The 25,766-nt window shown below is 43.8% G+C and overlaps 1 protein-coding gene across 2 annotated transcripts in view; it reads right to left on the bottom strand.

The window, feature by feature from the left end:
* myo10l1 (myosin X, like 1) overlaps window positions 1–17,687 on the bottom strand; it is a 42,927-nt gene extending 25,240 nt beyond the window's left edge. For both annotated transcript variants that reach the window (XM_037072482.1, XM_037072483.1), the window contains exons 1-2: window positions 17,182–17,687; window positions 4,858–4,956 (exon numbers count right to left, since the gene is read on the bottom strand). In XM_037072482.1, coding sequence (XP_036928377.1) covers window positions 4,858–4,956; window positions 17,182–17,202 — 120 coding nt within the window. In that variant the 5' untranslated portion in view covers window positions 17,203–17,687. The remainder of the gene's footprint in view (window positions 1–4,857; window positions 4,957–17,181) is intronic.
* Between the last annotated feature and the right edge of the window lie 8,079 nt (window positions 17,688–25,766).

Below are 25,766 nucleotides of genomic sequence, written 5' to 3'. Positions count from 1 at the left end.
AGCAACAAAGAAAGAAAAGGAGGGTGTTGGTGCTCTGCTTTTGTCATGTTGGGTGCCTTCAATATTCAGATATAACCAGGTTGGAAGTATTGGAAACATTCCTCCTCATGTTTCACGCTGCTGTACATTTTTCCTCCCTCTATTTATATGTTTTCTGGGTTTGTGCGGTGTATTCTCCTCTGTTTTCTTCCTCTTTTCTTGTGTTTCTGTGCTCCTCCAGTGTTCTTCCCAGGCCATCAGCTCCTTTCCTGCTCCCTCGATTCTTCACCTAGTTCCCCCACCTTCTCCTCAGATTTTCTCTTTTTATGGGATTTGTTGACGATACTTTTTCTCTCCGACACGCGCTCCGCTTCTTCCCTTTCATCCTTTTCTGTTCCTTCTCTCTTTTATCGCTTCATTAATACCCTGATTTGCTCACGTGAACACATTTTCACACACTTTTACACAAACACACACGGACACACACACACGTACATACTGGCCATGGAGCGGCCTTCCTGTAAAGCCCTCTGATGTCTGAAGCTGCTTTGCATGATTCAGGAGGAGAGCCAGGGGAGACAAGCCTCTTCATCTGACTTCACATATTAGCAGCAGCCAGAGTGAGGAGAACGAGCGAGAGAGATGAAGATAGAGAGAGAGTGAGAGAGAGAGAGAGAGAGAGAGAGAGAGAGAGAGAGAGAGAGAGAGAGAGCGCTGTGGGCACAGTGACCTATATATTCTGCAGCGCTCTGTTCAGCGTAAGATACAGTATCACAGAGCGCTGAACGCACCTGCAGCTTTCCTCGCTGACCTCGGATCAGAACTGGCAGACCTCCACAAGTCAGATTAGGGATAGGGAACACTGAAGGGGCTGTTCTGACTGATCCGACCCTTCAGATCAAATGTGTTGGAGGCGAAAGGGACAGCTGCAGCCAGCAGTGCTCGCCTCTTCTCGACTTTTATGTGAGATCACATACTCATTGATTTGACTCAACATTTTTTTTAATATCCTCTCAGTTCCCAGTGAAGTGTGTTCTACGTCCCATTGTTATTGACCTTTCCTCTGATGCAGCTGTCACACATCCTCGGTTTGCAGAGATTTCTTTAAAATAATAATGTGCAGTGTACAATTAACTCCAGCACGTATTGTACTGTACTCCTCTAAAAGCGCATCCTGTACCTTCATTCTGTTACCACCAATCGCTCGTTAAATGAAGGACTGAACCATCACACTACTGTCGTCACATTACATTTGTCTGTAACGCACTAGACTGCTAGAAAAGAATGATCAAGTGTGCCTTTTCATCTGTGTTTTCCTGACCTCTCCTGATAACCACAAGAATCATCAACATCAGCAGTCATTTCATGTGCCTGTGGAGACTCTAATAACAGGTACTCTTACTCAGAGAATGAATAAGTCATTCTGTACTTTTATAAAAAAAAAAACAAAAAAAACAACTAATGGGTAATGTGTAATACATTTCCTGCACTCTTAAGCTTTAACTCAATTTCTGCCCTCTCTGCCCTACAGCCCCCTTTTATCACTGGGGTGTATGACACCTTTCACATGTCGTCATGGTTTAGGATTTGGCAACGAACACTCATCCCACCCCGAGGGGCATTTCTGCACCCTTTTTTTCACAGATAGGGGAAATTGCAGGGAGACGCCGACAGAGAAAGACAGACAGAGAGCAAGAAATGGATAGAGAGACGTGCGCCTGTGTTTGCATATCAGTGTTATTGAGCGGCAGGTTAAGAGAGTTACGTTAATCTCATTATACGATACCAAGCGGGTGAGTAACTACGGGGTCCTCAGAGGGTTTGAAACACCCGAACTGTGACGACGAATGTGGGTCAGGAGATCACACACACAGCAACATCAGCCTGTTTCCAGACAAATCAGACGAAGCAACTCCTTTCTGCACTTTTCATTAGGCACATTAAACAGAGTGTGTGTCACTTATTTGTGTGTGTGTGTGTGTGTGTGTGTCTGTGTGTGAGTAAGGCATCCCTGCAGCATGTTCTGTGCTTGCGTGAGCTCTCGCTGCAGCTTTCACGCTAGCTTCTGAAATCCAGGTCACATAACACACACTAACTCATAACTCATCGCTAACCTGCGCGTGTGTATGCATGCATGATCGTACGTGTGTGTCCATGTAGTGTTTAAGTGTGTGTGTACAAGGATACAGGTGTGTGTGTGTGTGTGTGTGTGTGTGTGTGTGTGTGTGTGTGTGTGTATGGTTGTTGTGTGTCTGCGATTACATACTTCCTCATGCGCAAAGTGTGGATGTAAATGTGTCCGTTGGACACATTGGTAAACATTGGGACATCGCAGTAACATAAGTCACTGCAACCAGATCAGGAAGATCTCTGTTGAGTTGCCCGAACGTGTCTGGATCAAGAAAGAGGTTGGGAAATATAAACTAATTTCATACATGACAAGATAAAGCAGCAAATCTCTGACAATCTTCACATTGGAGCAGCTGGAACCAGAGAATGTTTGGAATACTTCCTGTGAAAAATGAGGGGAGCTGCTAATTGATTATCAAAGCAGCCGCCGATTAATTATCTGTCCATCAACTCACCAATGAATTGACTAATTGTTTCTACTCTACTTTCTCCCACCTGGGCCAGAATCCTACTGTGATGAGAACAGTTACTGGTTCATGTGTCTATCCGAGCATTAACAGGAAGACCCACAAGGACTTGCTATTTGACTTTAAATCAAGGGTAACGATGCGACAGGCTTTCTGTTCCACTAAATAAACAACACGCATCTGATCTAACCTTTATGAAATGGCAAAGGCAGAGGTTGTGCAGCTGTTTTTGCTCGCCACTTTGCAACGAAGGAAAGATGCTGATGTCTTTATTTGTTTGTAAAAAAAAAAAAAATACACAGCTAAAATACAGGTGATGAATGAGACTATCGTAGATGGCAACTGTCTTCTATGTGTGGAAATGATCCAAAAGATCGCTCGTCTTTGCAACTGACTGACATGAGAGCACAGGATAAGTATGAAACATACAGCATAAGCCCAGCCCTGCAGACATCTTCAGTAAACTTCAGATGAACTGTTTCTGATGTGGCTCAGGTGAGCAGCGTAACATTCCCTGTTCCATGAGTAGAAGGGACCATGAATGATGTAAATGATTGCCCATACACCCTCAGAGTTGTTGCTGATCTGATATGAAGGCTTGTAACATTTGCAGCCGCAGCATTTGTAACCCAGAATTGGTAACGTGGTGAACTGGGTCAGGGCCTGTAGATTACAGAACCGGAGTGACACGGCAGCTGGGGTGAGACTAAGAAAAAAAGGGGAAGTACAACAAAACGCTTAAATCTTGCATGTTTCGCAAATGTTGGCACTCGGATTTTATATTCTTTCGGCCATTAAAATGTTTCCGGTGTTTCAGCAGGCTCCATCAGATGGACATCGGAAACACAAACGCATTCACGACCGAGATCAGGAAAAACGGCGGGGAGTGATGGGAAGCCCTGGGACTGTTTGCATGGGTCAGATCCTGTTCTATCAGGGTAAAGCTCCCCATCCTGCTGATTCTATATCAAATATTCACCGCCTCCTGCAGAGCTAACATTTAAACACCAACAGCCAGCAGTGAGGGAGGGTGGAGGGAGGCAGGGGAGAGCTGGATGGGGGTTGGGGGAGGTTAAGGACGTTCATAATCCAGTGCAAAGAGAATGCCCACTCCTATAACCAATCCTCTATTTTGGGAAAATGCCTCTCCGTCCCTGATGTGCCCTCAAACGAGAACGACGAGGCGGATACATTAAAGAACGAATGCTTTCAGAGCAGCATTTTTGTGTCGTGAAGGCCAAGAAGTATGAATTCATTGTACAGAGAGAAGACGAGGATGTTCTTTGAGGGTATAGAGGCAAGGATTGAGACTTGAATGCAGGCTAAAGGACCAAGTCTATTATTAGCTCCGTGTGAACGCTGCCAACTGGAGCGCATGTGTGTGTTTGTGTGCGTGCCAAACACATCAGCCATCAAAAAGACATCAGATCCAAAGAGCAACGTGTGCACAACCTTGCTCCGATACAGATTAGACGAGCGCACGCAAACTGGTAATGAGATTAAAACATTCAATTCCATTATTTTGGGAGCAGGGTGTCAAAGGTGTCGGGGCGCAACGGCTACATGCAGCGGCGTCCTGACATCCGACATCCCGAAACAAACAAGCAACGAGCATTCGCGCTCCCATAATGCTCTCCATCTATTCCAGCTCTCCTCTGGAGGCTGAATATGTGTCAGAGATGAATTTTGCATATGTATGAGGAGGAGGAAGAGGAGGAGGAGGAGGAGGAGGAGGAGGAGGAGGAGGAGGAAGGAACTGGGGCAGGAAAGTGGAGCATCATGACCAGGAGTTTGCATCGATCCACACAGGAGAGGAGGAACCTGCACAGTTGCTTCACCTTCAGTCCAACCTTTATCTGAACGCTAATGACTCAAGTAACGGCTGCAGCTTTGCTCAGCATCTAATCTAACGCTGACACTGTTAACTCTTCGTGACTGATTTGAACTAATTAAATGTGCTCAGCCTGAGCAGTGTTTACAATTTCACTCCATTTACACTGTTATATTGAAATAAACAGTCCCCCATTATGTTTTTTGTGTAGCTGAGGCGCCGTTTTGGCCTCATGAACAGCAACATCCCTGGTTTGAAGTCACCTGGGGGGACCTGTCAGCACTGCCCACAAAATATTGATGATTTGAGTCATCAGTAGTAAAGCCACTGGTGGACTAGTGGACGAGCATGCCCGGCTGTGTCTCTAAAAAACTACAAATCTAAACGTGATGAAAACAGTCGGCAGAACAAGTTGCTTCTGTTTGCTGCGTGTGTGTCTACATTTCTTACCTCTCCATAGTCGGTTGTGACGACGAGGGTTCCGTCTCCACAGGAGTTGACCGTAGCGGGAACCAGCTGCTCCTTCTCTCTGACCCAAACACGGGCCCCCTGGATCACAGACACACACAAATACTGAAGTTAACCACTGCGACCAGTGAAGAAAAAACAGAGGGATTTGGTTACGTAAAAGTAATGAAACCCCAGGTGGACCTGAGTGAGATCTTTGAGTCAGATTTAGTAACGCTGTGTGCTCTTATTTTGAAAGGAGCTTTGGGTACACAAGAAGCACACACCACTGGTTCGCCGTTTACCCTTGATGCCGACAGTCACTTGTTAGTTTCTATAACATGTAACACAGTCTGTATGTATGATGAGAGTGCACAGACGGTCACAGATGTGTTTAATGAGAGACGAAGACTTTAACATCTGGAGTGGCAACAATGCTTGACATCTGTAAGTGCGCGCTACATGCGTGTGTGTGTGCGTGTGGTTGACTCAGGGTCAGAGGAAGTGTGCTCTCCCCGCACAGACAAAGCCCTCATTCACACAGTCGCTGACCTCCGACCCCCAGCCCTTGAAAAAGAGGCACAGAGGGGGAAGAGAGGAGGGGACACGAGGGCACGAGAGAAGAGGAAGAAGATACTCCTCTTCTCAGTCAACGGGGGCTACTGAACTACTGTAAAGACAGGAAGTGAACCACATGCTAAGTTTGTACAGTTTAATCTGTTGCACTGAGCTGTTTTGAAATGTAAGCTCAACTAGTGTAAATGACATCACAATGAACAAAATCAACTGCTAAAAAAAGACTCTAAAGAATAATTACAATATGAAGTCTAATAGAAAAGTTTGGAAGGAATTTCACTCAAAGTGCTTGAAAACTGGAGTATAATCATTTTTTAATGAAATGTAAACATTTCCAGCAAGAACAATTTTATGGGTTTGGGGGCGTTGTTCTGACAAAACAAGACATTTGAAGATGTTGCGTTGAGCTCAAAAGAAGGAATGATTTCAGTATTTTCATGATATTTTGACATTTTTAGTCCAAACAACTGATTGAAAATAATTGCAGCTTTAAAGGTGTATTCCAATCCATTTCGGTCTTGTTGCAGGAACAAAGTTTCCAGACATGAGTATCAGTAAGTTAATCAGCGAGTCTAACGCCTGAGAGGGTGTCTGATCCCTGATATGGCTCAGTGGGACACCACATGTGCATCTGAATGAAGTGAGCGACAGAGGAGGGGTGGAAATGAATTGTTTTAGCAACAGATGTCAGATGTCCCAAACCCCCCCAGCACCCCCCAGCTACTTTTATCTCTTTCACTCTCTTCTCCTTCTCGCTGCCTTTCTGTCTCTTTCTTGCACTCTTCATCAATCTGACACACACACATACTGATGGTAATAGAAAAACCAGTCGTGCCCGAGGCTACGGAGTTAACCGGGCAGAAATCATTCACACACACACATATACTGTATACACGCACACACACACTGTTGGGTAAATCGGGGTGACAAAGAGGGGAAGAATGTCTTCTGGCTTTTTTGCTAACCTTAAACTTTTGTAGTCTAACAATTAGGATACACGCACATTTTTCAGCCTTTGCTGTACTTTGTGTTTTGTGCTAGCAAATGTTAGCATGCTAACACACTAAACTAAGATGGGGAACATGGTAAACACAAGACCTGTAGACTCTCTGACAACAAATCATTGTGGATCTGTGTTTTAATGGTGTTGTGTTTGTGCTGTAACAGTTTTATAATCTTAACCCCAATTTGCCTAATTGAGTCCATTAAAGCCTGAAGTCTGAAATCCACTGCATGTTACACTGAATGCTAATTCACTCCGATCTCTCCCCCGAACAAGCCTCATACATCTAGAATCACTCCGACATCTGAAAAATTCAAGAGGCCTCCACACTCCCTCTGTTGTTCCTCTCCTCAGCAACTCTCTATATATAGACGCCTCTAGACCTTCTCTCTCTCTCTCTCTCTCTCTCTCTGCAGCCGGTCAACCTGTCTCGCCCCTAGCTCCGGCTCGTCTGCCTGGCAGATTCCAGCACACAGGGCCACTGTAATGATGGCGGTGCTGTGGCTTGACCTGATGACCGCCTCGGCCTGAGGCTCTCCTCACCAGTACTTTGCTACATCCTGTTTTAACCGATAAAATTACCTCTGACACATCTTGAGCTCTGGTCCTGAAACACACCCATTTGTGCATTAATACATTCTCCTTCTTTTTCCATAAACCTGACTGTAACATCCTTGCTTTCAGTCTCACACGCTATCTGTCTCTTCTCTGAGTAAATTGGTTTCAAGTCCTGGATCGATGTGCTTTTTCCAGAGCTATGTGCTATCTTGGAGGCAAATGCAGCGAAGGGGAGACCGAGGGTTATAAATGACCTGCCAGCGTTGCAACTAACATCTACCAACACCCTCGTACACCTCCTCCTCCTCCTCCTCTCTGTGTCCTCCTCCCCTCCCCCCAGTCTATTACCGACCCAGACGGACAAGGATGGCCATGCATGACAAACAAACTCTGGAGCTCTCTGTCTGCGCGATATACCCGGTGAAATCATAGGTTTCTGCTCTGTGAAATTCAAACCGTGCCGCTGTCACACCAGGGCCTCCAGCTTCGTCCATCACCTTTTCGTCAAGCTCCATTAAACCTCAACCAACCTCAATTGTCACCTTACCCTCAAACATGACCTCTGACCTCATCTCTCACACCATGCTCTCTAAACACCAGGAGCTGAAGGAGTACCAGAAACATACATGGGATGCTTTTCAATTGATTTTAGGAAGGAAGAATAATTAGTGCGTCTGTGACAGTTTGTTTCATTTCATAATGTTCACTGTGCCATGTGCCCACTCTGCACCTAACTGGATGAATGCACTGCTCTTTCTAACCAGGCAGCTACTTTGAAAATGTCAAATGCATTCATTTCTGGACACATTTGAGGCAAGAGGTGATCCACACAGTTGCAGAATTGTGCCTCATATAGGCCTAACCCTATGCTGGAAGTAGTTGCTAATGGATTCTGAGTGGATGATAGTCAAATTAAAATGTCATGCTGACAGCTGAGCTTGTGAGATGAAGCCTTGTGTGCAGAATTGCATAACAGCAATGTTGTCAGTGGATTAAGCAACCTGTGCTGTTTTTGTGCCCAGTTTTGTTCTGCTTGTTCTGTGGGGTTTTTTTTGTTTGTTTTTTTTTACTTTGCTTTTTTATATTTTAGGAAGCCTTTTTAACATCTTGGCCAGGGAACTATAGCCTTTTAGCTAATTCTGGCATTTTTATTCATGTATCACCATGTGTTTTATTCATTTGCACTATCCCTTCTAAATAAAATGCATTTCATTAGGGATTGATATAAAAGCCACGGCAATAATAGAGAATAGAGAGAATCTTATGAGACAAAAACAGGGCTAGTGAAGTGTGGCAACAAGTGAGGACAAGGTGTGTTGCCAGTTTTGTAAATTATTTTGGTTAAAGACCTACTGTAGGAACCACTTTGCAGGCACTCCCTTTGAATTTATGTTACGCAGTTAGCATGCTTCAATTATTTTTTTTGTTTTGCTAACTTCCTATGACAAAGTGTACACAGCGTCATGATTTTTGAGTCATTTACTGTTTTATTTTGTAGGTTCACTCCTTGTGTCATGTTTTGCTTTACACTTCCTGTCTTTGTCTCTTTACTGGGCTCTTTTTTCCTGCTTACCTGTGTTTCATTAGTTAATAAGTCCTTGTGTATTTAAGTAATTTTCAATTTTTTTTTAAAAGGAGAATGTGGCACAATTTCAACTCAATATATGGCAAAAAGACAGGCACTTTAAGACAAAGAAGGGTTGATTATACAGAGAAGATAAATGGGAGAACTATTAAGAAAATCCTGACCATCAAATAATCTTCCATGACTGAGCGCACAAAAGAGAGCTTCCCCAGAGCATTTGGCCTAGACACCAGAACAGCTGTATAGGTGTGTGTGTGTGAGTGTGTGTGCGTGCGTGTGTGTGTGTGTGTGTGTGTGTGTTTGTGTGTGTGTGTGTGTGTGTGTGTGTGTGTGTGTGTGTGTGTGTGTGTGTGTGTGTGTGTGTGTGTGTGTGATAAAGGCCTTGTTTCTGCTCGGGTGATCACATGGACGCCCATGCCATTTGACTGAGGCGTTGCCCCGGAGACAGTCTCTGATGAGAGACGCTCACGCCCCAACAAACAGCGACCATCGACCCAAACATACTATTAATGTCCGTGGGCAAACACACATTTTTAAATACACTCATGACACTAATATGAGCATCAATGCGCCATGTCTGATAGAAACAATATTACCCACATATGCTTTTGCCTCTTTTAATAAGGGAAGATCAAATAAGATACACAAAAAAGGAAAGGACACAGTAAGTAAAGATCCAGACAAAAAAATTAACCCTAACCCTGAGAGAAAAATGGTAAGATCTTTGGTCAGCAGTCCAAAACGGTAACCTCAGATTGGAGCGTTGGTGGCCAAAGACAGTCTGCAGCAAAATTTGGACAGCGAAAACACACAAACACAAATTATACGAATCAAACACAAATGAGACATGACAGGGACAGAAAAAGAGAAAAGGAGTGACTCACAGGGACAGAAGCTTATCTGACAACCTGACTGTCACTGACGGGCAGAAGGACAGAAAAGAGGAGAAGGACACGACAGAGAAAACAGGGCAACAGAGGGATGACAGTGATGATACTGGGAGATACACCAAAAACTAGAAAATGGGGGCAAAGGTTAAAAGTAAAGGAGGCTGAGGAAGACGCAGAATGACAGGAACGAGACACAAATGAATAAATGATGAGGGAAACAGCTGACCAGTCAGCAGCTAATGGAGGAAAACTAAAGAGCAGCGAAGAGGTGGGAAGACACGGTGGGATCTCTGGAGACTAAAGGTCAGGGGTGCATTCAGAGATGGCTTTGAATGTGTGTGTGTTTGTCTGTCGCTCTGTCTAGCTGTTTCAGCACACTCATTTATTACAGTTGCTTCAACCACAGAGTTCAAACAGCACCTCATACACAACCAAGACTCACAAAACACCACCAGACATCAATAATTCAACATGATAATATCTTTACTGCAGTCCAGCAGCTCTCCTGATGTTAATTCTCTCAAAATAAATAAAATAATCACAAAGCAAGATCAGCCATTAAAGCTGCACTCAGCTCGTTTCTAACTACCTCAATTCTCTGCCTGCAACATCCCTGCAATGATGGATATCTTATAGGAGAGTGGGTGTGGGTGTGGTTGAGTGCTTATCTGAGTTAATCGGGCGAGGAGGGGAGGGTCCTCCAATATGGTTCATGTCAGTCCTGAGTGGGTGGTTTCACTTCGAATGGGAATGGTCACTCACGCAAACGGTCATTCTGGTTATACATAACCTATCACCTGCCTACAGTGTAGCCTCTTGGGTGTAGCCAGTGAAGACCAGGTAACGAGTCACAGGTAACGGATGTACTGGCATACACTTCTGCTTCCACCCACTGATCATTGTTTACAGCCCGATCGGCAATCTTGGAACTGATTGTTCCTTGCTCAAATGTAAGTGATCATTACAACTCATACTACAAACAGGCTACAATTGGAAAACATCAGCTTCCGATACTGAAATCATCTCTTTGCCTATAGTTTCTGTAACTCGAGTGTCAGTCTGATTGGAGAGTAGTTAATATTCTGGGAATTCAGTGGTTCGTCACTTGGCTCCACAGTAAAATTGTTATCTTCATATTTTACTGCCTCCCATTGATGACAGAATCCCATTGGACACGCTTTGTGGCGGTCAGGATCCCTGTGGTACCAACATTTTTGTGTGTCAAATCTCCGTCAGAAGGGCTATTGTACAAGAAGCAGGTGAATTTGTGTTAAAGGGACTCCCCGCTTTCACCGCTCACCATCACTGTGATAAAGGCTCTCTGATCCATCCCCAGTAGTGCAGCCCGGCCTGTGTCAAGGACCTAAACTGTGTCAGTAATATTCCATTAAAGGTGATAATACAATCAGGACGGCGAGGCTTTCAGCAGATTATGGCGGCTGGAAGGAGAACAACAACATGTATTTATGTGTGTGTGTGTGTGTGTGTGTGTGTGTGTGTGTGTGTGTGTGTGTGTGTGTGTGTGTGTGGGTAGGTGGGTGGGTGGGTGTGTGGATAAGTGTGTGGGGGGTGTCACCAAATGGGATTACAGCTAACATTCAGCACTGTAGGTATAAACAATAACATCTGGTGACAGAAAGAAATGTTTCATTCATTTTATTACCCTTTCTGGACGTTATGCTGTTAGAAATTCTTCAGTGAATGCGTGAAAAACAGATGATTATATCCCTCAGCTTATAACGACCTTTAAATCGAATGTCTTACAGTTGCTGTCTATGTAGTTGTGGAATGTTTTATTTGTAAATTTTCATCTCTTATCTCTTTTATTATAGTTCTGAGGAACAACGCATATTTAGCTGACTATTCATTTTATGACCCTTAACCAAGAAAAATCTACACTTGACTGCTATTATATTCTTGCATACCATTACTCTTTATTGTTAAGTGTGTTTTTCGCAGTCACAGAAAGCCAGATTGCACCTGTTTTTCAATGTTTTATGGCAGCATGGTTGTCTACAGAGGAAACAATTGGCAAGAAATGGATAGCTCTTCTTCTTCAGTGGCTTTCCTCTTGAACATCTCATTGTTTATATCCCCAGTCAAAATCCCTGGCACGCTGCACATTACTCAGTCACGTAGCGTTCCCTACACAAACCTTGGGGGAAGTTATTCTTGTATCTCACTACTGTCTAGCAGCGTGTTGCATCTTAAAAATGTATTTTTATGTCTTTCTGCACGGAATGACAAAATGTTTGCCTGGAGCACTGAAACAGAAACCCGCTGCGGGATAGCAGGTAGAAAAAAGTTTCGCTTTCTCCCTTAAGGTTAGCACGGGGAATGCTACGCCACCAAAGCACAGAGTTACTGTAAGGAGTCACGAAGGGGTCACGAAAGTAATGCAGAGACCTGAAACCAAAGCTAGTCATGAAATGTTTTAAATCGCAGTAGGATTTGCCTGATCATTTCACATAATTTGCAGTCATGAGAAACTAAGAAATTGACTTCTAAACTATAATTATTCTAATCACAAACCCATATAAATTGTGCTGATGGAATAAATGCCCTTTAGTAGTGTAAGGGTTGAGATGATCTGAACTTAAAATGATGTTGGAACAAGAACATTCACCCAGAGAGTCCTCCCAGCTGTTGGTCTGACAAAACACAACGTTTGAAGACTTGGCTCTGGGAAACGATAATGGATTATTTCTGACATTTCACAGACAAAACAAAATGTCAGATAAATCACCATTAAAAATAATTGTAGGTTGCAACCACCAATTTGTTCTCCTCTTTCTATCCTGGTTGAGAACACTTAAATACTGTAACGTGGCCAACACACCCACCCACTCACCCACACACACACACAAGCGGAGGACAGTGGGTCAAAGCCCCCTCACATGGAACTACTGTAGATACAGAGCTGCCACACAGTTTCAGGCGCGACGTGTTCCCTGTTTGGCTGCTTTACTGTTATTCTGTGATATCTGCAGCTTTAGATGGGTAACCTTTGACTTGTCCTTAATTCCAAAACAAACACATGAAAGATTTATCCAAAGTAAACCAGATCAGAGTTTACTGCTTAATTACAAACGAGGGATAAAAGGCAGCGGAGGGAAGCAGCGGTTAATGGTATTTTGCGTGTGTGCGAGTGCAAGTGCGTTTGCACGGTGCAAATCCTCTTTGAGAGGCCAGTTTTGAGCAGTCTGCTAATTATCACATTCTCTCTCATCTTGGATTAAAACTACAGTCACACACCCCCACCCCCCAACAACACCCTGGCAACAAGAACTCCACGGCAACAGCGTGGAAGCAGGGCACCATGGAAACAGCCTCTCTCCTCTCCGAGCTTTGGTGGATGCTGGGAGATGGTGTTTCAGGCGGAGAGGATTGTGGGATATGTTGTACTGTATCGTATGTATTCCCATTTTATCTGCTGAATTTTGTTTGTATTTATTAATTTAGTCTGGATTTGAGTTTTTACCTAAGGACAAACTGGTTATCTCTCATTTGAGGCTATAGACCATGTGTAAAGTTTACTTGGATATCGCTGTCCATGAGGTGGAAGAAGTAGGTGTTAAAAGTAAACTGAAATCTTGTGGAAAGAAACATGATATTCTGTTGCAGTAAAGCTAATTTATGACATCATGGACCACTTACCAATCAGTGTTTTTTAATGCATGTTGTTCTGTTACATGTGAAGTGTTTTATGTGTTTTTCATCATTAAATAAACTCATTAATTCATTCATCAGATCAAAAAAAAACTTTAGTCAATCCATACTTTGAAGCCCGTAATTAATATGAGAGTACTTACTTAAACAATCAATCCATCTGTATCTACTTTGATAATCAATTAATCAGTTTCTTTAAAAATGGCCAAAATTAATTGGGTCTATAGCTGTTGTTTTGGGCTTAAGGAAATAGTATTTGCAATTTTCTTTTCTTTTCAAATCAACATTTTACAGACCAAACGAATCACCAAAAATGGATAATAATTAAAAGCTGTAGACCTATATGTAAAACAGTCCGTGGTCCAGTGCATAAGTGTGGACACACTTCTTAAAAAGAAATACTCTTCGTTCCAACTACTTCTAACAATAAGTCATTCGCCCGGTTCCATCACAGCTCTTTAGGAGAAGGGTAGGATTCTGGGAGACGCTGTTTTATTCACCCGCCGTAAAACAGTTTTAAAGCAGTTTCACACCTACACATGCAGAACAAGCCGGAGAGTGAGACGGGGAAGTAGAAGTAGAAGAGGGGAAGGAGAAAGGAAAGGCAGAGCTGGAAAAATGCCAGAAGGAGGAGGGCGACTGTGGTTGGTTGGCCGTGATGGAGAAGCACCAAGTGAGTGGCCGCAGGGAGCGAGCGAGCATCAGACGGAAGGGACAAATAGGAAATGAGAGAGAGAGAGAGAGAGAGAGAGAGAGAGAGAGAGAGCGAGAAAGAAGCAAAGCTGATGCAGCTCCTGAGCAGAACAAATGCGTTTGGAGCTGCTGAATATAGGTCACACATCTCCAGTGACTGTTCCCTCCACTGAACCAGCTTTCTGCAGAATGCACTTCATACAAAATCCTGCATAATTGGTCCACAATCTATGGACTCAAATTTAGCTCTTTATGTTTAAACAAATTCCACAAAGGTGTGAACATGTGCTGCCATTTGCAGACACTTTCTGTAGAAGCACAACAATGGCAGCTGCTGCTTTGTTACCATGCACACTTTATACACATGCAACCATATAGAATGCCTCCATATGATTAATATTTTATTGCAGAGCAGGTTCTTTGCATGAAAAATCAACCTCGATGTGAGAAAGCTTTCATTGCTCTGTAAACATTCTCGCAGGCAATAGTGCCCACTCAACAAATTGCATAGTAGTGAATGATTATTTACAGCCCTGTTCGGTTATATAGACCGAGGAGAACGACAGAAAAAAGAGGAGAAGACTGTTGACTGAGAAAAGCCAGGACAGAAAGCGAGGCTATAAACAGGCAGATATGATACAGCGGCAGTGACAGCCGGCTTGAGATAATGTCTCAAAGCTGTTCTTCCAACGTTCACACGTGTCCGTCTCTCCGGTTATCAGTTCATGGTGGCTGTGCACCTGTAATCCAGTCCGGACCCATCACACTCAAAGCAACACAAACACAAAATGTCACCCCGGACACCAAATGTCACCCTTGTCTTACACGGACACACACAAAATCATGCAGGCCTGCAGACATCTAGGACTAGAGGGTACAGGCCCAGGGTACACCTTGGTGCACAGTATTGTGTTGCTGTCATCTAAACACAGAGTGAGACAGGTTAAAGAGTCCAGTATAAGTATAAAAGCTATTAGCATAAACCTATTACACATACTAAACTGCATGACACAAATGAGCCTCATACTTACATTTACAGGGGATTTGTATTCAAGTTTGACACATTACTTCCAAATGTAATTGGAAGTTATGCTAACTTGGGAGGCTATATTCACTTCCTGTTTGCATGGCTGACAACTTGATGGTTTTTCCTTCCAGGATGGCAAAAGCATGACCCGCCCTACTCCGCCTCTGATTGGCTTACCCTGATATTCTCCCCTGAACCCTAACCAGTCTCACTCCTAATGCCAAAATCTCACCGACCCAACCAACCTGAAAGATGACATATTACTAAAGTCTTTAGTTCGCTTATACATTCCTTAAGTTCCAAGCCTATACTTCTGTGTTTTTCTTCAATTGCAGTTGCCTTTGGAAAGCATTGCAAAGTAACGTAGAACATAAGGATATTTCTCTGAAATGCATACCAGGATATCATTCAAATAGCCTACATTTTTCTGCAGTATGTTGATGTCCCTTTGGGTCATTTCTAATGTATCCACAGTATCCTTTTACTTTTCACATGTCTGTTGTCTTTCAGCCAACCAACTGGCAAAAAAAAGAGAATGATTTTCTGTGTGTATTTAGAGCGCATAATGTCACTGCGACTTCCATATTCCACTACTAACCAATCCAGTTTGAATATGAGGGGATTATACAGTAGTGTACTGCCACCTGACATTTCATGCTCGGCTGGCCGGCCAGCTATCATGTTTTCTGCCTGGGTTGAGAGCGAGCCAGCGAGGGAGGTCAGCTGTTCACTCTTTTCTGGTCCAAAGGGATGGATGTACTGTAAGTGGATGAACGCAGAGGGATATGAAGCTGCGGGATGGAGCGATGAAGGCGGCAGAGGAGTGAAACGAAGTGGATGCTGGACAGACACCTCCTGAGAGGACTGATTACTCAGCAGCAACCGCTGCATGGAGTCTTTTTTCGCTGGGTATCAGATATGCAGCTTATGCAGGACTGCGGGCCCGAATGTCATAACTCAATAAGTCACTCCATTTTCAGGTCCCACATGAGCTTTCAGAGAGCGTGGGGCGCGGGGGCTGCAGGGTTGGTGATGTGGTGGTCTGTTTTATTGACACTATGATCAATACATTACAGACAGACTGAGGGGAAACGGAGCAGGGGGAGATGGTAGCTGTTGCTGTATGATCATCCGAGCGGCTGTCATGAGTGGTGTTGTTCATTTCGGGCATTATTTCAGGGATTCTATGGCTCACACCTTGGACACCAGTGCCCACCACAACCACTCACACAAACACACCACTAAACGGCATGACATCACTGCCAATGTGAGAGGCATTTAAACCCATATCAGATTAACTTAAGGGGGGTAGGCGAGGATAAGTAGCTTGGAGAGGATGGATATTGGCATCCTAGTGAGCGGACAAGACGGCGTTTTGTGTGCGACTGACCAAAACACAAATGACAAGAAGGGTGTGTGTGTGTGTGTGTGTGTGTGTGTGTGTGTGTGTGTGTGTGTGTCAGAGATAAAGCTCAGACACCAAGCTGGATCTGAATGAGAATGGTTTTGTCAAATGCATCCTAGGATGCTGGAGGTGGAGGAATGAGCAGGAGGCTGAATACATCAACCTCAAATTCAATTAGATGCCAGTTGTTAACCATTTGTCTCCCTCCTATATCTCACCCATCCCATCCACACACACACACACACACACACACACACACACACACACACACACACACACACACACACACACACACACACACCCATCATCCATCTACTCCTCCTCCTCCTCCCCCCTCCTCAATTCCCGCAGCCGTGTACCAGACCCTTACCCACCCTATGGATCCATCCCATCCACAGTGCATTAAAAAAAAAAAAGACGCACAAATAAAAAGGGTCTCTCAGCAGCAGCATGCTGTGGGAGGGCTGTTGCTGGAGGCCAACACGGTCTACCCTCCGTTAACAGATTGCCTTTAATCCGAGAGCCAGCCTTATGGATGCAAAAGCCCGTGTCAGCTCTCGTTTGGCCAATTTATCTGCGGCTCTGCTCTGAATTAATTCACCAAGCCGGCAACCAGCCGGGCCCCGATGCTCCGCAGTGACAATAAAATAAACGGTGTGTTTGGTTTATTTGCAATCGATGGAGACATGCAGTTAAGACACATGGGCCTGGTCCTGGTGGGTCTTGTTGGGGACAAGCAAAGCAACACCTGCCGAAACGCGATGCGAATCAAAGGAGAGAGAGGGGGGGGAAAAAGCACCATCTTGCACCAGCAAAAGCATCCAGCATCGGCGCCAACATGAGCCCTGTCACACCGCGACTGTCTCATCTGTCACGGGCGTTTAGCTCCGTGATACTGTCACACAATTCTCCGTGGCTTACCTCTGTGAAAAACGCCTCCATCCTCCCCTACTCCTCCCAGACGACACGCGCCCGGCCCCGCAGAGCGCAGACACCGGCTCCGGTCTCCGGTGCGCAAATCTCGCCGAAGGAAGGGCGAGCTGGTGCGTGAGGATCCGTGAAAGGTAGCGGTGCCTGCGTATCGGTGTTTCCCATTCACCGAGCGTTAATCTGCATCTCCGGAATGTTGCGCGCAAACACACCTCAGCAGCGGCGGCGGCGACCGGGCGCTATGCGCAAAACAGCCACATGAGAAAAAAAAAATCCGGCTGTGATGAAAAATTAAAAGTGTCCACGCCAGGGATCCGTCGGAGGAGCGCTAATTGAAGCGCCCCGGTTTTCCAGGCCTGCTTCGTTTTAGCGTCCCAGTGTATATGTGTGTGTATATGTGTGTGTGTGCGTATGTGTCAGTGTGTGTTGTGTGTGTGAGAGGCTGTGAGTGGAGTGCATGGGGTTGAGAGAGAGGACCAGTCCAGGGGCAGAATGAGCTTGACGCTGCTCACCGCACACACCGACGGGGCGGTGCAGGCACAGAATCCTCCAATACAAAACACACACACACACACACACACACACACACACACACACACACACACACACACACACACACACACACACACACGTACACAGGGCAGATGTATGCTGGCGTTAAGTTTTTTTTCTGCTCAGCACCAGCATCTAGATTTTTTCTTTCTACTCCAGTCCAATTTTTATGTAGTCTAGATGAGCTGGTCTCAAAGTAGGGTGAGGGGACCTCCAGGCTTCCTTGAGGAGGTACCACACAAGTAACACAGTGACATAGTGTGGGATTATTTTGCTCAAGGGTTTTAGTCATTTGCTATAAAACATTCAAAAGATTCTGCAATAGGCGTCTAATTTGTGTCACTTCAGGGGTCCTTGCCATTAGAAACGCTGGCTCCACCACTCGGGGTAAAACACTGCTTTGGCCAGCGACTACCAGAACAGATGAAAGATCCTCGGTCCCAGTTGGCCTCATTACAGGTGTTGATCCCTAAACGGACCAGACTGACAGAAATGGAGGGATAAGAGGAGTTATGGAAAAGAAAAAAAAAAGGAAAGTAAGATAACAATCTCTCTCCTGACAAATTGAGGAACAGCACAGCTGCTTTTGTTGCTGGACTTTCTCGGGGCCACTTCACATATGAAGTGTCTAAGCTGCCACTTTCTATTGAGTCATAACTAATGGATTTATGATACTTTACAGCCTTTTCCTAGACCCCTCCTTTTATCTGCATGCGCATCAAAAGTTGAGGGGGTCTTTTCTTGGTCAAGAGCCATCCTCTATCCAAGTTTCATAGAAATCCATGCAGTGCTTTTTGCATAATCCTGCTGAACAACAAGCCAACCGATGGACGCTGGCAAACACACAACCACCTTGGTGACGGCAGCTACAGTTTTGCATTTTTCTAAGAGCCCTCTATGAATGTCTTACGTTTATGACTGCAGTCCTGAGATTTATTATCCTTCATTAATGATCTATGAACGTACGTCACTGTATATCTGATGGTTTAGTACCATTACGACCACACATGCCTACTTTTGCATGAATCTTATATAAATCACTGTTGAGTGTAATAATGAATTGTGACAAGGTGGCTTGAGTCGACATGAATATGTAACAACACAGAGGAAGAGATCTCCCTATCACCGAACAAGGTGATGTCTAAATTAGCCGTGAGGCGAGAGCTGTCAGCAGCATTCACTCTAATGTGTGTCAGAAATCACACAAAAACAGACCGAGTGAGAGGGGAGTTAATATTTCCATATGATCTTTCCCAAAAAAGCCTACCGATCATTGGATGAGGAGGAGGAGGCTTACAAGGTTAGTCGGAGCCCCTGTAGGGTGAAAAATGATACCTCACAACACACACAGGCACGTACATATGAGCAGAACAGCGGGGGCAAAAACACCCCAAAACCAAAGAGGACAACACATAACGTCCCCAGTGACACCAGTTTGTATGGATGAGGTAGAAACACACAGACAGCTGGTTTATGTGAGGTGGACCGTGCATTGGTTTTATTCTCCTCAGAAGACCAAGCTGCGGGGGCCAGGTGCAGCCATCACGAGTCCAGCAGGCTGAGGCCTCTCTGGGGGTAAAGCATTGTGAAGCTCAGCCTGTTCCCCCTGGAGCCCTGGAGGTACAGAGGGGGCCTCCTGTATGCATAGACGTATTATTTTGCCGTGTCCTCCATCTTCATCACGGAGACAGATCAAAAGGTACAGCCATAACATCGGGGGCCCCCCTTTTTTGTTAGAAGTGCGCGTCTGTAGGGGTACACACACACACACACACACACACACACACATACGCACATACATTAACAGTCAGGAAATGAGACCTGATCTTTGTAATCTTTAATATGAAGTGGCCTCAGGGGGAAAAGAGAACCCACATGGTGAACCCTGAGACTCCAGCAGCACAGGCCATGAACACTAAGCCCCTTCATGCTGGACAAACAAAGAACATATATAGTTATCTATCTACATGTAAACACATTGAAATTTGCATCAGGGTGAATGTTAACCTTCATATTAAAAGTCTGACATCTGGGAAATAATATCAGTCAACTTTGACTTGGTTTAAGTGCCAACCATCAATTACGTAAACACAGAATCCGCTTGTCCTCGTCCTGCTGTAGCCCTCAATAATTTGGTGTTTTCATGCCCAAGGATGGCTGCAAGTCACTGTAAACATCGTCTCTACCTAGAACGATCAAATTCAACTAAAAACAATTGCATTTCTTAAATGCCAAGATGCATTCAGGTACCATTATCAGCTGTTTGTTGACACAGGACTAACAGAGGTTACATCTCTGTCAGGTTGATTAGGTGGCCAGCGGCAGTGCTTACAAATCATAATGGATGCTCAAATGATCCCCGGTGTTTTCTCAGAGGTGTTTCTTTTAAAATTTAATGAAGCTCCAAAGGACACAGAGATCATTTGCCATCTTTGCGAGAAAATCTGAGATTCGTATTCTGCATATTTTGCTGCAACATTTTGAATAGACAGTACATTTACTGTTTATAGCTACCTGTTCAACCTATTGGGTTTGCTTTTACCGTTACCGTACTTTAATGAAACACTGGCATGACTCTATTTCACTTAATGTTGTCTGTACCGAATCCCTCCTGACTAGTCACTCTGGATGTGTAAAACAAATGCTCTGAACATATTTTGAAAGTCAATAAACCAAATGCGACAGACATGAAAAATCCCCAGGGTGGGAAGGCAGAGAGGGGGGAGTAGCTTTCTCTGATCACACGCCTAAAAGCCATCGACCCCCACATGTGTACAGGAACACAGAGACGCAACACACACACAAATATCAGAAAGTCTGCACTATTAAATTCTCATAACCATGACAACACCGGGTCTGAGTGAACCTCAGCCGTGAATTGTGGGATGGATTTTGTTCCCTGCGAGTCAAGAGCAGGACTCTGCTTACTCATCTGACCAAAGCTCTCTGTCTCTCTCTTTCTCCTTGATGTCTCCTTCTCTGCTTACTGTTATACATTGAATGTGTGTGTGTGTGTGTGTGTGTGTGTGTGTGTGTGTGTGTGTGTGTGTGTGTGTGTGTGTGTGTGTGTGTGTGTGTGTAAATCACAGAGAAGTGTGTGTTGGAGACAGATCATCAATAGGTCCTCGGGTTGTCTGAGTGAAAACGCAAACAGATTACCCAAGAGCTCACAGAGAAGACCACCCATCCATGCTGCTGAGTCTTCATCTAGAAACAAACAATGCTAACATATAATTAAGCACATGTATGAAATATGTGGTGTGTGATTCTGTATGTGTGTGTGTGGATGTCATATGTTTCATGTGCTGGTACAGGCGTCACTCACAATCTCACAGACAATCAGTTTTTACGACCGCAACATCCATAAATCTCTCTTCATTCATTAACCTACGTTTCTTTCTCTTGTGTGACCCAGGCTCTCTCGGCGCAGACACATCTGTTCACGGCTGTCTGAGAGGACACGCCGAGTCAAAGGGAAGCAGAGGAACTCAGTGTGAAATGCCCCGACTGATCATTACGACTTTGTGCTGGTTTACTGGTAAAATGGGGCAATCCAAAAAAAGGCCCGGAGGCAGAATTTGGTTGTGAACGAACTCTGTTTTAGCTTTTTGTAACAGTCTCAGAGAAACAAAGAGGCATTGTTTGTACCGATTCAGTGCAAGTTCTGCAGAGAAATGTTCAAAATCCATCAGCAACAACACATTATATGTAAAAAATAATCAAATATCCAATACCTAATACCCTTGAATTTAAATATTTAAAGCTTGGCTGTGTTATGTTATCTGCAACACATCAACAAAGTCACCCCTCTGCCAGCACCAGAATGAAATGCCATGACAGTAACTGCAGCAGCAGTAATTAAGACCTTGTTTTCATCAATCTGCATTATGGTTTATGCAGTTTGCAATGATCAACCCGCACACACAGTCGAGGAAGTGTAATATTGAGCAGATGAGGTTACTTAGTCTCTCTAATTTAATTTACTTAGAATTACTCGATATTAAACCTCAGCCAGCAGAGGGCAATCACCCCAGTCTACCACACTGATGTTTCAACATCAGTCACTCAAGTACATACCTTTAGAGAAACTTATGCTTGGATTTTGTTTTGCTGCCATGTTCCCTGTCATATCAAGGGTTCGCCTGTAATCCAGCCATTGAAATTCTCTTGATTGAATACTTTAGTTTGAAGTAACTGGAGAGCTGGAGTGATAATACAAGCTGCAATCAAAAGGAGGACTAAACATGTTCTCCAGGTGAGTAAAGTAAAGTAAAACAATGGAAGATAAACGCGTTGCCGCTAAACTCACCTGCTATGTTAGCATTCTGCTTGTTGGAAATGCCAATCTCTATGCACTGTAATGTTCATAAGTCACTGGATTTGCTGTTCATAACAACTGTCTTTTTCCAGTCTTTTAAACTTACTTAACACAACCCTTTTCAAACATTGGCCAGGGGAGAACAGATTAAAAATAGCCCTAGGGCTAATCTAGCATTTTTATGAATGTATAATAAGCCAAACTAAACTAGGCAGCCAGTTAGCTTAGCCTAGCACAATGACAAGGATACAAATCAGGCCTACCTGGTCTTTATGCTAAGCTAAGCTAACTGGCTTCCTCATATTTACCATAGACAAGAAAGTGGTGTCAAACCTCTACTCATACCTGTAGTTCCCTGATTTCTTGTAGGGAGGGGAAGCTTATTTTATCTGCTGCTCATACCTCCAGACAATTTCTATCCGTCCTCACAAGCCGCCCTCTTCCTCTCTTTATTGATTATCAACTACAACGCTGATATTGACCACTAACCTTTCTGTCTACCGAGCAAGTCTGAAGGACATTTTCTTGTCTGCAGGCGCAGCAATAATTCGTTTACAATACACGGACATCAGGCCAAACAGGTTACGGTGAGGGAAGGGAAAATCCATGCAGTCTGGTTTTGGAGTTCACTCCCCGAGGACAAGTATACCGAACGGTATGATTCATGCATTCATGTCTGATGCACACCTCCCCACACACACAAACACACACACATGCTCTCAGAGAGTGACATATATGATGTCACCCGATCTGTGTGACTCATGCAACACACAATGAAATCACATTTCTGAGAATAAAGGAGGACTTAAGAAGGTCATTTTGGGAAGAGACTCACTGAGCGGGCTTCTTTTTATATGGAATAAAAATGTATGCGTTTGAATTATATTATCAGCGGACCGTAGAGTGTATTATTTCTCTTACCCAGAGACAGCTGCAGACTATTTTGAAAAAAGGAATTAGGCCAACAGTGCCATATCAGCAAATTATGAATGGAGGCTTGACCTCCTCTTCTCTCCTCTCCTCACACAGGTTTACACTATTGATTCAACAATTCATATCTTATTTTTTATCATCCATATTTGTTTCGATTTTTTTTTTAAAATGTTTCTCTGTGTCGTGTACCAGATAAACCACACAGTGATTTAGATCCCCCTGCTCACCCTCTTCATGGCAAAATGATAGCAGAGATGAGTAATCTCTTTGTTCAGGTAGCTTCCTATCTCCTTCACAGACATCCCCCCCAACACACACACACACACACACACACACACACACACACACACACACACACACACACACACACACACACACACATACACACACACTGAGAAAAGCAATCACACAACCACACTGGTTAAACTTAAATCAACCACGGACAGGAAATTGATATCAGACTGATCCATTGTGTGTGTGTGTGTGTGTGTGTCTGTGATATTCTCTGTCCACAAGTGCCTGAAACATCTGTCAGGGGAAATACTGTAAGGGTTATGGGTTTAGGTTTTGGTAAAATTGATTGAACATCATCACAACAGACAACAATTATTATTAAGACATTTATTTTATTTGGGTGGCTTAACAACATCTATATCCCGTATTTCATATTTTCATTTTTCATTTAATGAAATATATCAAATTGAATAAAGGTTTTGTCAAAAATATTACTTATTTTCTGATTTTTTTCTGACTGTAAACAAAACTTTGAATCTGATCAAACACCAGTCTCCCTCTTTCAACAGGTAACACTTTTTGATGCTTGGTGCAACAGAAACATTTGAGTCTAGTACAATGTTAAATGAATAAATACATTCTTTTAAAAATTAGAGGTGGGAAAACTGGGAAAAGTGACCTTAGCATTCCTTGAATCCTTGTTATGGTCCTATAATCATAAGTTGACATAACTTAGGCAAAAGCTGAAACCTTGATTCACAATAGTTTAAAACAGTAGTCTATTGTATTGTATTATATGTTGAGAATAAAGGCAGTGAGGCAGTTAGGGTTGTTGGAAAGCCGCCCCATGCAGGGAAACCAGCAGGGAGAGGAAGAGCAATGTTTTAAATTTTAAAGGCAGGTTTAAGGAGTCTTACTCTGCACCCTGCATGTGCATGTGTGTGTGTATGTGTAGATTTCATACCTGCTGTGTTGGGTCTACATGGGTGCATGTACAGGAAGGAGCTTGATCTCATTAAGTTTGCTCGAGAGAGATGACCTCATCCTGATTCCCTTTTTCCCTACCCCCCCTTTCCTGGGCAGCACCCCCCCACCTGCCACACCCCGCCGACACCCCCAACCACCCCCCCCACCCCTGCTATCCAACCAATGGGTTGCACGGCAGCATGACAGCACGTCTTTGGATCAAATTAGCTGTCAATGCAACCCCCCTAATTCCCGACAGACAGTGGGGTAATTTAATCAGCCGGCTATAGCCTGCAGCAGAGCAGACCTGCTTAAACACACACATGCAGACACACATAGACCACAATTATCATATCGTGCAAGAACACATGGAGCAGTGGGGAAGAAAACAGATTAGCTCCAACCTAACTTGAACTTCCTTTCGTGTTGAGATCATCTGCAACATCTGCAATTTTAGCCTGCACAAATATCACTAAATAAAGTGAAATAAGATTAAATCAAGCTGTCTAAACATAAGAGATATTGGTTTATGCTGAGCTGCTTTTGGACATCATTTATTTACTTTATATGTCCCTGTTACTGGCGTTTATCAGCTAGTGAGCTTCGTTGTGACAGATTTACTGGATTAAGATGACTGAAGCCTAATCCTAATCAGAACAGATTAAATCCCACAGATTATTTTAATTACTGGATTACACAGACTCCCCCCTGACTCAAGACACCACTGCCCCTTTCAAAAAAAAAAAAAATAAAATCTCTATCCACATAAACAAACACATACTGTCACAAATGGTTGCATAATGAAGGAAAGGAATAAGAATGACCAGCCAGGTTGCAAATGCTTGTGTGTGACTTCATTTTGTGTCTCGTGTGGTCCGACTATCCACTTGTCTGCTTGTGAAACAGAAAACTAGCTTATTAATTCACTTCTGTCCGGGGAGATGGGTTAATGAAATCGTCATCACTGAGTTCAATGCACACACACACACACACACACACACACACACACACACACACACACACACACACACACACACACACACACACACACAAACACATACACAGGGATGTGTGTTAACCTTGTAACTAATGCAGTGACACAGTGAACAAAAGCCCAGCTGTCACTCCAGAAGCTTAACAATCATATATGAATATTCATCACAGCAGAGAGTGACAGAGGGCGAGCTTTTTGTCTAAAGCAGCATCTTGGTACAGTATATTCAGCTCCTCAACCCCAAAGTCTGATCGAAAGAGTGAGAAAAACTGAAGGAGCTAATTGTCGCTTTAGTATTTGTTTTTATGCTCTAAGTAAGAATCTAACTATTCGTGTATGAAAACAATACGTTGGCTATCTAAAAGTGCATGTGAATGGAAATCACCTAGCATATGATCCGAGTACGAGTGGTTACTTTCATTTTTAGGTACCTCCACAGTGCTCTGCATCAATAATGATGATCACCAACATAGAACCCACACACATTTCCCATGTTTTCCAGGTGTGCATGCGAAATCCATGTGTCTTTTTTTTGTTTGAGGGTGCATTCGCCTCTTTGGGTCGAGGGACTAGTGATAT

The sequence above is a fragment of the Acanthopagrus latus genome, chromosome 16 (genome assembly GCF_904848185.1).
Source record: "Acanthopagrus latus isolate v.2019 chromosome 16, fAcaLat1.1, whole genome shotgun sequence".
NCBI lineage: Eukaryota > Metazoa > Chordata > Actinopteri > Spariformes > Sparidae > Acanthopagrus > Acanthopagrus latus.
The sequence above is the reverse complement of the archived record's forward strand: the minus strand, read 5'-3'. Positions and strand labels throughout refer to the sequence as shown.